This window comes from Stenella coeruleoalba (assembly GCF_951394435.1).
Source record: "Stenella coeruleoalba genome assembly, chromosome: 10".
NCBI lineage: Eukaryota > Metazoa > Chordata > Mammalia > Artiodactyla > Delphinidae > Stenella > Stenella coeruleoalba.
Window position 1 is genome coordinate 9,523,724 of NC_137156.1, and position 13,409 is coordinate 9,537,132.

The 13,409-nt window shown below is 42.2% G+C and overlaps 1 protein-coding gene across 1 annotated transcript in view; it reads left to right on the forward strand.

Annotated features, from left to right (window-relative positions):
• Positions 1-220: 220 nt before the first annotated feature.
• PHACTR1 (phosphatase and actin regulator 1) overlaps positions 221-13,409 on the forward strand; it is a gene marked incomplete at its 5' end in the record, with an annotated part of 543,658 nt that continues 530,469 nt past the window's right edge. Inside the window, one exon of the mRNA XM_079933678.1 lies at positions 221-323. Within this exon, the coding sequence (XP_079789804.1) occupies positions 221-323 (103 nt within the window). The remainder of the gene's footprint in view (positions 324-13,409) is intronic.

Consider the following 13,409-nt stretch of genomic DNA (forward strand, 5'->3'; position numbering starts at 1 on the left):
TAAATGTTGGTGAAAGGCTGCATTTTCTCCTACAGTAGGAAAGCTCTGTTGAGGGATGGACTTAAAACGGGGAATGTCAGTCAAATCATGGGATATGATAATGGGGTATCTCTTCTTCCAAAATCATATTTGACAGTCTAAAATACTGTGTATTTTCTTCCTCTTCCATAGGCAATACAAGTGACTATTTTGTCTTAAAACTGTTTCTGGAACATCGAAGATGGATTATCCCAAAATGGATTATTTTCTGGATGTCGAGTCTGCGCATAGACTCTTGGATGTGGAGTCAGCCCAAAGATTCTTCTACAGCCAAGGAGCTCAAGGTAATTAAATGGGAGAAAGAGAGGAAACTCCTCTCCTTTGCATGTTGGTTTTATATGAACAGTGCAGTGTGGACTGTAGCAGTGTAAGCTCTACTGCAGAAGTTCAGCAACTGGGATTTCCCAATCGGTAACCTCTACCGAACTGTTTCTGGAACCGAGGCAGGCATGCAGTAGAATGAATACATCTAAACTTCTTGATGTAGTTAAAAAGCAACCTACCCAGCTTTCACACAAACAACCCTTGGAAAGCTATGTTAGAAAATTATTCCAACTCCTTGCAACCAAAGTCTAGGTTTGAAAGGCTTCGAGGATGCTTTCAGCCACAGGAAAAGGTTGAGTGCGCAGCTACTGCACTAGAGAAGTAGGTCTAGGGCACCCTGACCTATCGATTGAAATCCAGCCGGATGAGGGGCTCCTGAGATAAGGTTTGAGCTTCTACAGCTGTCTTATCTAGTTTAGATGAAATCAATTACTGCCTGAAGGAATTAACAGTGTGCTTGGGAAGCACTAAGGAACACGCCTGTTGTGAAGTGTGGCTGATAGGTACCTTTTTATTACAGATTTCAAGATGGTCAGTTAGGCTCCAGTTGGCTTGTTCTTCTGTTCCAGGGTGCACTTAGAATGTTCTGCCAGCATATTAGAGTACAGGAAGAAGATGGCGTATTTACTGGGCTCTCCTGACAGGCAGGAGATATTTTTAAAGCCTATTTTCTCTTCTCCATAGAATATTTAGGGTATACAGTCAAAGCAACCTGATGATGGGCATATCCCAAATGGTACAAGTAATGCACTGAGAAGAAAGGCAACTTTCATTTTCTTAGAGAAGTAGTTCAATTCTTCAAAGCCACGAGGCAGGACAGAAAAGGAAATGCTGTTTTGGTAATCCTGGCACCTTTCACTGTTATGTGGTAATGGGTACTTCACACAGGGGTGCTTCACAGAGGGCGCTTATGATATTCTGCCTCGGCTTCCCCAGTTGTCTTGTCTGAAGTGGTTTTTCCCTAGCTCTTAAGCCAATTTCTCATGGCAAACTCAAGGGCTTGCAAGCCTCCTTCTCTGCTTCCATTTTCCTGGGCAGGATCCCGTCTTCTTCAAGTCAAGAGGGGCTGGTAATCATCTGGTTGATTGGCTGGGGTCAGTATGCTCATCAGCAGAGCCTCCATTAGCAAATGTGAGACAATAGCTAATTCTCCTCATTCCTGTGGGTGTGTGTAGTCAGCGTTGCTCCTTTCAGCCACTTAAAGGGACATGAAAATGTTACTGAGGTAGAAGAAGGGTGAGAGACTGGTCAGAACTTCCAGCCCCTTCTGGGTCTGCAAGTCAGAAGGTGCTGGGAACAGATGGAGAACGGAGGCCAGAAAGAAAAGGGGGCTGAGGCAGGGCTCAATCCCATCTCTGGCTCTGAGTTTAAACATTGCTGCCTCTGTCCATTTCCATTTGAACAGGAGAATAACATCTGGTGCTGGGGTCAGACACCTGAGCCGTGTCTCTGCTGGCAGAGCAGAGAAGGGGAGTGGCAGTGAATTATAGATAATAAAGATGCCCGTTTTGCCTTGCAGTACACACAGTTTAAGCCTTTAAGAGGACTGTGGGCTCCAGGCATTTATGGAAGGCAAACAGTCAGGGTGTGGGAGACTCAGAGGACGCAAGGCAGTCTGGTGGTTGCCGCCAGATGGAGTTTGGGGTGGAGTGGACAGAATTGTCGCCATCAGTGACTATGGTTTAGACACCGGAGCTGGAAGGACTGGAAAATGCATGGGAGGTGGCAGCATAAGCTACTGACTGTGGCTCGTTCATTTTAGGGTAATCAGAATGATGTTGCGATCCAGGAACCTTGGCTCTGTAGTGAGAGTGAGGGTTTCCCAAACAACCCCCAGGCCTCCTGAATCAGAAATCCAGGTGTAAGTCGTAGAGGTTTGCCTTTTAAGCAAGAGCTCCAATGACAATTCCCCGGCTCTCACACTCTTCTGGGGACCAGCATTTAAGAACCAGTCCATCCTGTCTGATTTCTCTCCTTCCACCCCAGAATGGGATGTCCCCAGCCTCAGAGGCAGGATAGCACAGTGGTTACAACCAAATCCTTACTGCCTAGGTTCAAACCTGGGTCTGCCACCGTCAACCTGGGAAAACTAACCTTTGAATTTTTAATTTCCTCCTCTGAAAAATGGAAACAATAATAGTGCCCAATTCATAAGTTGTTAAGAGCAATAACGAGGTAAGAATTGAAAGTGCTTTAAACTGCCACATGGGAGATGCCATACATAAGCAAATCAATGAAATAAACACCTTTGCAAAGGCCATCTCTCCTCTGTTGGAGAGTTCACTGCCTTGCAAACAAGAATGTTACCTGATAGGAGTGAACCTCCTATTTTTAGCAAAAAAAAAAAAAAAAGAAAAATTAATTTTAAAACTAAAATTTTTAAATTTTTAAAATTTTAAAACTAAAATTTAAAAACTAAATTTTTAAAAATTAATTTTAAAATTAATTTGAAAAAAACAGGGATTGTTTTATTGTCACATCAAAAGCTAACTCGGGGCAAAACTGAAAAATAGGGAGAACCAAGACCAACTTCTATCTACCTAGTCCTACACATCACTTGAAAACTGAAAGCCCCTCTCCCACCAACACCTTCCCCAGAACCCCACCACCTAGCACCAATCACCCCCAGGGTCTCCTTGCTGGAGTTTTGCTGCCACTATGATGGGAGGCTTGTCACTGCGTTGTTGCACCTCCTTCACAGCAGCTCCCTTCCACTCAGCACCGACGCCATAGTCTTTCCTGGATAGCAAGCCCCTCGGCCTGATAAAGGGCTCCCAGTGAACGGGCAGAGGGCCGAGGACCATGGCTTACACCCCTCCCTTTCTGAACCAAATGTGCATGTAGGTGACTAAAGCCCGTATCTCACCACTGGCAAGATCCCAAGAACCAGTGGCAGGAGGGCAGCATGGCGGCTGGCTCTCGAGAAGGGCATGTGAGGCAATTAGGGCCTTCTGCTGCTGTTAAATCATAGCACATGGCAGCTTTCTACTTGGCCAGCCCGGCCCAGGTTCAAAGGGATATTACTGAGGTCAAGGAGCCTCCACTGGATACCCTCTTCTATGAAAAAGGCCCAAATGGAAATACAGTATTAAGTACCTGGAATGTGGATGTCCTAGGATTGATCCCCTTGGCTAAACTGGTGTGTGGTTATTGCATTCTTGAGATGTCCGTTCTCGAGGGAATGCAGACATTTCTAGAGACTGATCAAGGACAGGTGTAAATACTTTTAAAGGGGAAAGGAAGAAAATAAGACTTTCATTTTCCACATTACTATCCTTGCATCAGTTGATTTACAAATTCATATACTTTTGGGGATCCAGCCCCTTCTATATTAATTAATGCAAAACGGTTATCCAAAGCAACAGTATCAGAATTAACAATGTTTCTGACCCCATCATGGTTGTTTTTCAATTATTCTTGGAAAGTGGCAAAAAGCCTGTCGCTAGGTAGAGGATGTTTTGAGCTAGTAAAAGCAAGAGGAATCCAGGAGGATAAGAAAAAGAAAAAGAAGGAAAATGATCTAATATCTATCCTGGGACAGATTCTGCTGAAATTCCCAGAGATTTTCAAGTCAGTCCTCTGCTCTGCTGAATAAAACAGCTTGTTATTTTCTCCCATCTCCATTTTTCCTTGGAGGTAAGGAAGGTGAGCCCAATTCTCTGGGGATTCTGCTTAGAAAGCATGATGTGTTGCGAAGAGCAGAAAAAAGTCCAGGGTCATTCTGTTCATCTCCTGTCAGTGAAGGGTGCTCTCCCAGTTCATCTGGGAGTGCTTCGTCAACAATAAGCCCTGCTCACACGGAGAGTCCGTGAAAAGTCGCCATGAACTCAAAGGGAGAATTTTGGAGGTTGAAGGTGCACGTGATATAAAGATCAACCATGTCTTGACATCACATACCTTGAGTTCACCCATCTTTCATGTTTCTGACAATGATATTCCACACGCTCAACTACAGACGCTGTAATTTTTTTTTACAGAGCCGTTAAACTGGGAGAGAAATCATATTATAAAATCACAAAATTGGCATCATAGGATTTTCAGGTTGAAATGGACACTATAGTTCCATGACTTTTCTTGCCCCTCCCTAAACCAAGTAAAACAGAATTTGTGAGGGCCAGACCCAGGTCCCAGGGCTACATTGGCCACAAGCCGCTGGGTTATCCTGCTGGACACTGAAGGCTGAGAATTGTTATGGAACACTAATTACTCAGTTTGATTCCAGACTAGCAGCATCAGCTTCATCTGGGAGCTTGTTAAAAATGCAGAACTCAGACACCCCAGACCTAGAGAATTAGAATCTACGTTTAACAAGATTGCCGGGTACTTTATAGCAAAGCTTGAGAAGCAATGATTGAATCTAGTGCACATTAGAAACACCTGGTGAGCCTTTATGCCCTCGAGGCTGGAGTCCCAGGGCAAAAGCAATTAAGTCAGAATCACTGACTTAAATTATCCCCGGTGATTCAAATGTGCAACCAGGGCTATGAACTACTGACCTCCCGTTTTATGGTAAAGGACATTTTAGCACATCACGCAGCTATTCTTGCCGGAGTATCTGTACCTAGGTCTTTCCCTTTAAATAAGTCCAAACCATTGGAAAGGTGCAAATGGACTGTTTTTTTTTTAAAAAAGGACTGGACTGTGTATCAGGTGCTGCCGTCTGTGTATTCACTGTATCTGTTAGTCCTCAAGGAACCTGGGGAAACAGGAATTATAATGCTCATTTCAAAGATTAGAAAGGACTCCACATTTAGATAGTAGCATAGCCAGGGTTTGAATTCAAGTATATCTGACTCCAACAGCCCCCCACGTAGTAAGGGTAACGTTTGTGACCAAATCACACTTCCGGAGATGGTGAAGCTCAGAGTGGTTCAGCCACATGCCCAAATCACACAGCTTCTAGTGAGAAGGTGGAGACTAGAATTAGATCTCTTCTTACCAACGAGTGCCCATTCTACTGCTTTAGATTTCTTTTCTCCAAGACCATCAATGTCTTTGGGTGTTTTAAGTTATATGCAAGGGGATCCCACTACTGGGCATATACCCTGAGGAAACCATAATTCAAAAAGACACATGCACCACAATGTTCATTGCAGCACTATTTACAATAGCCAGGACATGGAAGCAACCTAAGTGTCCACTGACAGATGAATGGATAAAGAAGATGTGGCACATATACACAATGGAATATTACTCAGCCATAAAAATAAATGAAATTGAGTTATTACAAATAATAAGTAAGGTGGATGGACCTAGAGACTGTCATACACAGTGAAGTAAGTCAGAAAGAGAAAAGCAAATACCGTATGCTAACACATACATATGGAATCTAAAGAAAAAAAATGGTTCTGAAGAACCTAGGGGCAGGACAGGAATAAAGACGCAGATGTAGAGAATGGACTTGAGGACACAGGGAGGGGGAAGGGTAAGCTGGGACAAAGTGAGAGAGTGGCGTGGACATATATACACTACCAAATGTAAAACAGATAGCTAGTGGGAAGCAGCCGCATGGCACAGGGAGATCAGCTCTGTGCTTTGTGACCACCTAGAGGGGTGGGATAGGGAAGGTGGGAAGGAGGGAGACGCAAGAGGGAAGAGAAATGGGAACATATGTATATGTATAACTGATTCACTTTGTAATGAACCAGAAACTAACACACCATTGTAAAGCAATTATACTCCAATAAAGATGTTAAAAAATAAATAAATAAAATAAATTATATGTAAAGGGGAAAACACATTAAAAGGCAGCCATTTGACTAATGTTACTAGACAATCAAATTTATGACTCCTGCCCACAATTTCCCCTCTTTTGTCATTTTAAATAACTCTGGGCGTTGGAACCAGGTGCTGTAGTCATTGTTACTTCGTCATAATGCATCTTTTCTGTCGTCTACATTGTCTTGTTCAACAAAGGGAAATGCCGGTTTTGACCACTGATGAATGCCACAGTGAGCAGCTAAGAGTCTCTCCAAGTTGTATTTGGAAATAGAAATTCATCTACAATCCCCTCTCAACCATTTCCTCCCCGCCCCTCCCCTCAACCACCTTCCAGCTCTACCTTTCCTCCACCCTGGGAGATCTGTCAGAACAGCTGGTTTTTCAATCTTTAGCTTTGAGTTAAATGTACTCTAAACTTAAACTCTAAACCTCTGGGACTTATTCACACGGCCCCCGGAGACAAAGACATTTGGTTGCACTCAGTTATTTGCAAACCGTTGACAATAGTCATCTGCACAGAATGTGTTTGTGCTTTTTTTTTTTTTTTTTTTGCTTTTTTTGTTTGTTTGTGGGATCTTAGTTCCCCAACCAGGGATTGAACCCACGCCCTCGGCAGTGAAAGCACGGAATCCTAACCACCGGACTGCCAGGGAATTCCCCAGTTCATGCTATTTTCTTTCCTGTGTTTAAGACCCAGCCCCAAGGTCACCTCCTCTGTGAAACCTTGCCTGACTTTTCCAGGACTCTCTCCCATAATCTGTTCAGCCTACATTCTAGCCACTAGCATGCTGTATTATTTTGCTTCCACCACTTAGTAGATGCATGAGCTCACGTACATGGCTTCACTTCTCTAAGCCTCAGGGTCCTAATCAAAATGCATGTAACACTGGCTCCAAATTCATAGGGGATTTTGAGAATGAAAGCAAGTCTGCCTATGCAGTGTTTAGTACATTGTTATTATTGATTAGCTACTGATGCTATTGTTTTGTTATTAGGTGCCTGTTGCCTACCTAGATCATGGTGATCTCCTTAAATACCATTTTCTGGGTGCCTAGTACCATCCTCGGTACACAGTAGAAGTATTGAAGTACACAGTAGAAGTATTAAAGGTCTCTGTTGAACTGAAGGAATGAAAATGCTTAAATCTGCATTATGAAGAGAAACTTGGGATTCAGGGAAAGGACTTCTGACAATTCATGATTGAGAAAATAGAACTTCCTACGACCTTTAAAGAATTAAAATCTTTAGTTGGAAATAGAGACTCTGCTTAAGGCTGAAGGGAGGGACAGATAAAAATAATTTTCAAATACATGGAGATGCAGGAAATGGAAGAAAGTCATCAACTCTGATATATCTTCTATAAAACAGAAAAAAAAAGCAGAAGAAAAAAAATGCAGCAGGAGGGAGTTGTTGTACTATTGAAGAGAATTAACCTTTTAAAATAGATTTCCAAGGGTTCCTGAATAGTACCCTTCTTAGAACGACTTTTTAGTGTACAACAGTCTGTGAGGCTGAGTTCTTGCTCTGCCTAAAAGTAGACTTCTGGAAGAGGGGAACTCTTCAACGTAACTCTGATGAACTTAATTGAGATCAATTCAAAAGTTGCTCTGAACATCTTCTGGAAACTAGCTCTGAGCTGTACCTTGGTTAAGATTCCTTTCCCCTTCCTTCTTTAGACCTTTACTTCCTAGTCTATTCCTTATGCTTTGGGGTTGATTAATCCTCAAACCAGCTACCATTCCCACTCCTGCTTCTGACCAGACTCAATGAAAGGTGACCGTAGATACCCACCTAAGCCCCATACAGGAGGCACACACCTTGAGAACCACTCGTTGAAAGCCTGGCCACAGTGTTTCTAGGAGTCTTGCTGAGTGGGAGCCAAGTTGTCTTCCGTCTCCTGGCCTGTCCCCCCAAAACTTTAATGTCACGGTCTTACATGTGACTCATATCTGGACCTTAGGTATCAGGACCTCATATCTAATTTGCTCCTTAAGGATTGAGGCGAAAACAGTGATCGTAAAGCAACTGTATCCTCATTTGGGGCACAGTTGCCAGTTGGATTGTCATCTTTTCCATTCACTAATCTGCCCTTCAGAGTCCTGCTAGGCCCAGCACAGCAAAACTGGCCACATCCCCTCACTGTGATGTCCTAACCAAGTAGTTTACATGTCGTCGTACTATTTTTCGGACGCTTGTCTCTGAGATGTGCTTCAGATGACGCTTTTCTTATATAGTTTCCAGCCTTTTGTTTATGGTGCTCAAGTCATCACCTGCAACAAATACTTGCTTTGGGTTTTTTTTTTTTTTAGTTGCTTTTTCTTTCTATAACTCTAGCCAGGAAGCAGCCCACTGTACTTCAGTCATGGATGACAAGCTAACTACCAAGCCTTTCCTCCTAACTTCCCACACACTCCATTTTCGACCTCTAATTGCTCACATTCAGGCTCTCCAAACCTGTGTTTAATGCAGGGAACATTGTGAAGGAGAGGATGAAGGCAGATCAAGAGAAAAGATACTGTGGAGCTAGCCAGGCTGCCAATTCTATCCATATACAGATGACCGTGAAATCCAACCTTCCATTTCTGGAGTGTGCCCTTGAACGGGACATTTCTCTGTACACAGAGGAGCATTCTTGGTGTTGACCATTTACCCACACACGGCCTTCCAATGCTCTTTGTGCTTTTGCCCCCAGCAAGCATCTGCTTTGTCACATATTGCGATTCAGGGCTCATAAGAAGGGCATGAGGACAAGAGACAAACAAGAGAGAGGAGATGAGAGGATGACAGAGGAAGAAAGTCAGATGAAAATACAATAAAACAATTCCGCTCAATTAATAACTCCTGCTTTCACATACAGCATATAGAGTGGATTAAAGATGCAACCCACATATGGTCAGCATCAGCTATGACCCAATTAGCATAAACAATTCACAGGTGCTTGGAAAAATTCTCACTCCTCATCACTCAAACAAATCTGTTTTCCTAAAAACTTTCAGTACCACCCTCTGTGACTGAGCCGGCAGAGGCAAGGATGGGGCGCCTAGCACATCAAAATCAGCTCATGGCTGATACCATTCTTAATATGTTTAAGAATATTTTAATAAGCAGTTAGATTCACACAATTTTACAAAACCACTGAATGAATGCTGGTATTAAATTGGACTTCTGAAATGTTGGGACTGAACAGAGAGATTATCTTAGAGATCTCTGTACCTTTTTTTTCAATCATAAGAGCAAAACAAGAGTAACATTAATGTCTTTGGGGAAAAAATGGAAAGGAAAGTCAACCCCACACATCTATTTTAATTTTTTATTTTACTTTCAGTCAATTTCAGGCACATTCATATTTTTACGGTTACAATTACAGCATATACAAAATTGGAGGTATGAGTGAAATCTTTCCCAGGGCTGGCTGAAGAATGTCATCATATTTTAGGGCTTGGGTTTTGGAATACTACAGATCTGAGTTCAAACTGTGAGCTTGAGTTTGAGTTCAAACTTCTCAGCTTATAACATTAGGCAAGTTATTCAATCTCTTTTTGCCTCACTTTTCCCTTTTGAATGCAAATGATAATAAGCATTCTTAACCCAAAGGGTTATTTTGAGGATTTAAATGAAACAAAGTGTCTCACAAACTATGGTCCAATATATGATTTTCAGGTAATAATTGAACTCTTTTATAATAATAATATATTTATTTTATTATGTTTTAGAAAATGTAAAGTGAGAAATATTTAATTGAAATATAAAAATATATAACTAGACTTCATACTTACGGACTACTGCTTAGAACAAGAAGAAAAAAGAAGGATGACTGAAGTCCATTTAAGGAAAAACATTAAGTAATTAATAGTGTAGATGACACTTAGAGGTAACAAAATCCATAAAAGTGATACAGGAATGACTAACATTTGGAAACACTGAACAAATAAGTATGAAAGTAAGCAAAATGTCAAGTACCTAATATGCATTTAGTAAATATTAGCTCTTATGTTAATTAGTTGGTTTGTTTGTTTGTTTTTGGCTGCCTTGGATCTTTGTGGCTGCAGCGAGGGCTATGGTGCGTGGGCTTCTCATTATGGTGGCTTTTCTTGTTGCAGAGCATGGGCTCTAGGTGCACAGGCTCAGTAGTTGTGGCACACGGACTCAGTAGTTGTGGCTTGCAGGCTCTAGAGCACAGGCTCTGTAGTTGTGGCACACGGGCCTAGTTGCTCCATGGCATGTGGGATCTTCCTGGAACAGGGCTCGAACCCGTGTCCCCTGCATTGGCAGGTGGATTCTTAACCACTGCACCACCAGGGAAGTCCCTTAATTGGCTTTTAATCTTGTCAAGCCTCAGAGGAAAGTGGCAGGGCCTCTAGCTCCCCAAGAGAAACCTCTATCCTGTCCCATCTCTGGCCTTCTCTACAACCATTTATTCCTAATTCAAATTTCCAAGCCCTTGGAAAGGTGAGCCTGTCTTAAAACACAAGAACAAGAAAAAGCAAAAAAACTTTGATTTTTAAATTAAATTGCTAACAAATCCCAAAGCAATCCTCTTTATGGTTTTACTACTGGGAATTTTCTTCCTGCAAACTCTCTTAAAACAAGGGCTAAACTGTACTGATTTCATCTGAATTTACAGCAAACTCTAGTTTATCGGAATGTGGCTTCCAAGAAGTGATTTAAATCAGCTTTAGGGAGGTTGAAATGTGTAAAGGGGGTCAACTGTATGGTGATGGATGGAAACTAAACTTTTGGTGGTGAGCACATTGGAGTGTATACAGAAGTCAAAATACAATGCCATGCCCATGAAACTTATATAATGTTATGGATCAATGTTGCCTCAGTTTTTAAAAGTGAGTCACCATTTACCCAGGAATGAGGAAATAGGTTTGGGAGAATCCACTTTAAATCATATTTCTCTTTATTTTTAAAATTTTTTTCCCTTAAGAAAAACATGGTAGTGTGAAGAAAGTGATATCAGAAACTCCTGGACGCTAATTCTGTTCCAACAATTAAACAGCCATGTGGCTGGCTATTCAAGTGGTGAACCTCTACAAGCCTTTGTTTTCTCATTTGCAAAATGGTAACAATGCTTGCAATATTATTAGTAGAAGGATAAAATGGCATAAATTTAGACTGGTGGGTTCTCAATTTAGATAGCAGATTCTCAATAAATATTTGTTTAAGGAGTAAGTAAATTGCCACAATAAAGAATTGAAAGAGCACTCATTGAATAATTGTTCTGTGTCTTCAAGAAGCTCAAAGACGATGGGGGCTTCCCTGGTGGCTCAGTGGTTAAGAATCCGCCCGCCAATGCAGGGGACACCAGGTTCGATCCCTGGTCCGGGAAGATCCCACATGCTGTGGAGCAACTAAGCCCGTGCACCACAACTACTGAGCCTGTGCTCTAGAGCTCGTGAGCCACAACTACTGAGTCGTCATGCCACAACTACTGAAGCCCACGTGCCTAGAGCCTGTGCTCCGCAATAAGAGAAGTCACCGCAACGAGAAGCCCGTGCACCGCAACGAAGAGTAGCGCCCGCTCGCCGCAACCAGAGAAAGCCCGCGTGCAGCAACAAAGACCCAACGCAGCCAAAAATTAAAAAAAAAATAGAAGAATAAATTGAAAAGAAAAAGAAGCTCAAGGATGATATAATACAATACCAAATACCATTAGAGAAGCAAAAAACAGATCTAAAAGGGGGAAAGGAAGAAGCAGAGACTAACTCATGGAAGTGTTGTTACCTAAGCTTCATCCTGGAGTTTGCACAATAGTGGGGCTTTCCTTGCAGAAAAAGCCAGCATGTATAGTTCTTTCTATAAGCAATTCAGCATGACTGGATCAGAAAATGCAAGCAGGTGAAAGTGACACCCGAAACTGGAGGGAAAAAAAAGGGTTCAGGGAAAGAGACCTTGAACAGCAGACTAAGAAATGTGGCATCTCTTCTGTAGGAAACACAGAACATTTGAATGATTTCTAGAGCTCAGAGAGCTTCTAGACCAGGTGATTCCAAACCTGGTTACATATCGGAAACAAATTCTACAGCCCTTCCCCGGGTATACTGGTCAGAATCTTTGAGAGTCAGGTGTGGTAATATGGGTTTTTCCTAGTTTTTTGGTCATGCCACATGGCATGGAAGATCTTAGTTCCCCGACCAGGGATCTGACCCATGCCCCCTGCAGTGGAAGCGTGGAGTCCTAACCACTGGACCGCCAGGGAATAGGTTTTTCCTATTTTTAAGGGGTTGTTTTATTTTTGTAGCTCTCAGATGCTTTAATGCAAGTAGTGTGAGGTGTAGAATTTGAGACCCATTGACTAGTCTACTCTTCACTTTCATAAATGAGGAAAATGGAGCCCAGAAAGGTAAATGAATGAAATGCAGTAAAAATTCGATTATATTCATTGAACATTCACTGTTTTTTTGAACACTATCTATAGGCTGGGGATTCAAACTCAAAACAGATAAAACCCCTGGCCTCATGGAGTTAACTATCTAATGTAGAGACAGATAAAGCAATGATTTCAGTTGCAAAAGATACATGGTAGGAGAATCTGCACACTGGGAGTTTTGTAAGCACGGATGAGGGCATCCAAATGAGAGAGAAGTGTGTGTGTGTCTGTGTGTGTGTGTGTGTGTGTTGGGGAGAAAGTTAGATGTGATTCCAAGTTAGTGTCCAAAAGGAGATGACAGTTAATCTACCTTTGAGTTAGATTTAGGTAGAAGGAAGAAAAAAAAAAAGAATGTTTCGGGCAGTGTGAACTGGCATGTGATAAGGCCTGGACATATTGAGTATAATATCTTAGGGGAGCTGTACATGTTACAGAATGAGAGGTATATTGTAGATATCTAGACTGGCAAGAAAAAAAGACTAGAATAGTAGGCAGAAGCAAAGACATGTAAGGCTCTGCATGCTTAATTAAGGAATTCCAAACCTGACACTGAATCCACTAGGGAATCTAATGCAGAGGAGGTCTGTCGTCAGATCTGTTGCAGTAAAATCCCAGCAAGAAGTATAGACAGTCGGAAAAGGGAATTGACAGAGTGAATCCAGCAGGAAAGAGGGGTCTTTGAAATATTAGGACGGTTCTTTCCAGATTACCTGACGGTAAGATGAATACACTGAGTGTGAGGAAGGGGTACATGCCATGATCCCCAGATGTTTTACATAGACTCATTGGATGGATAATGAAGCTGTTCACTGAGAAAGAAGATAAAGGAGAGAGTAAAGATGGAGGGGGAGGGACTTCCCTGGCGGTCCATGGTTAATAAGACTCCGCTCTTCCACTGCAGAGGGCATGGGTTCCATTCCCGGTCGGGGAGCTAAGATCCCACGTGCCG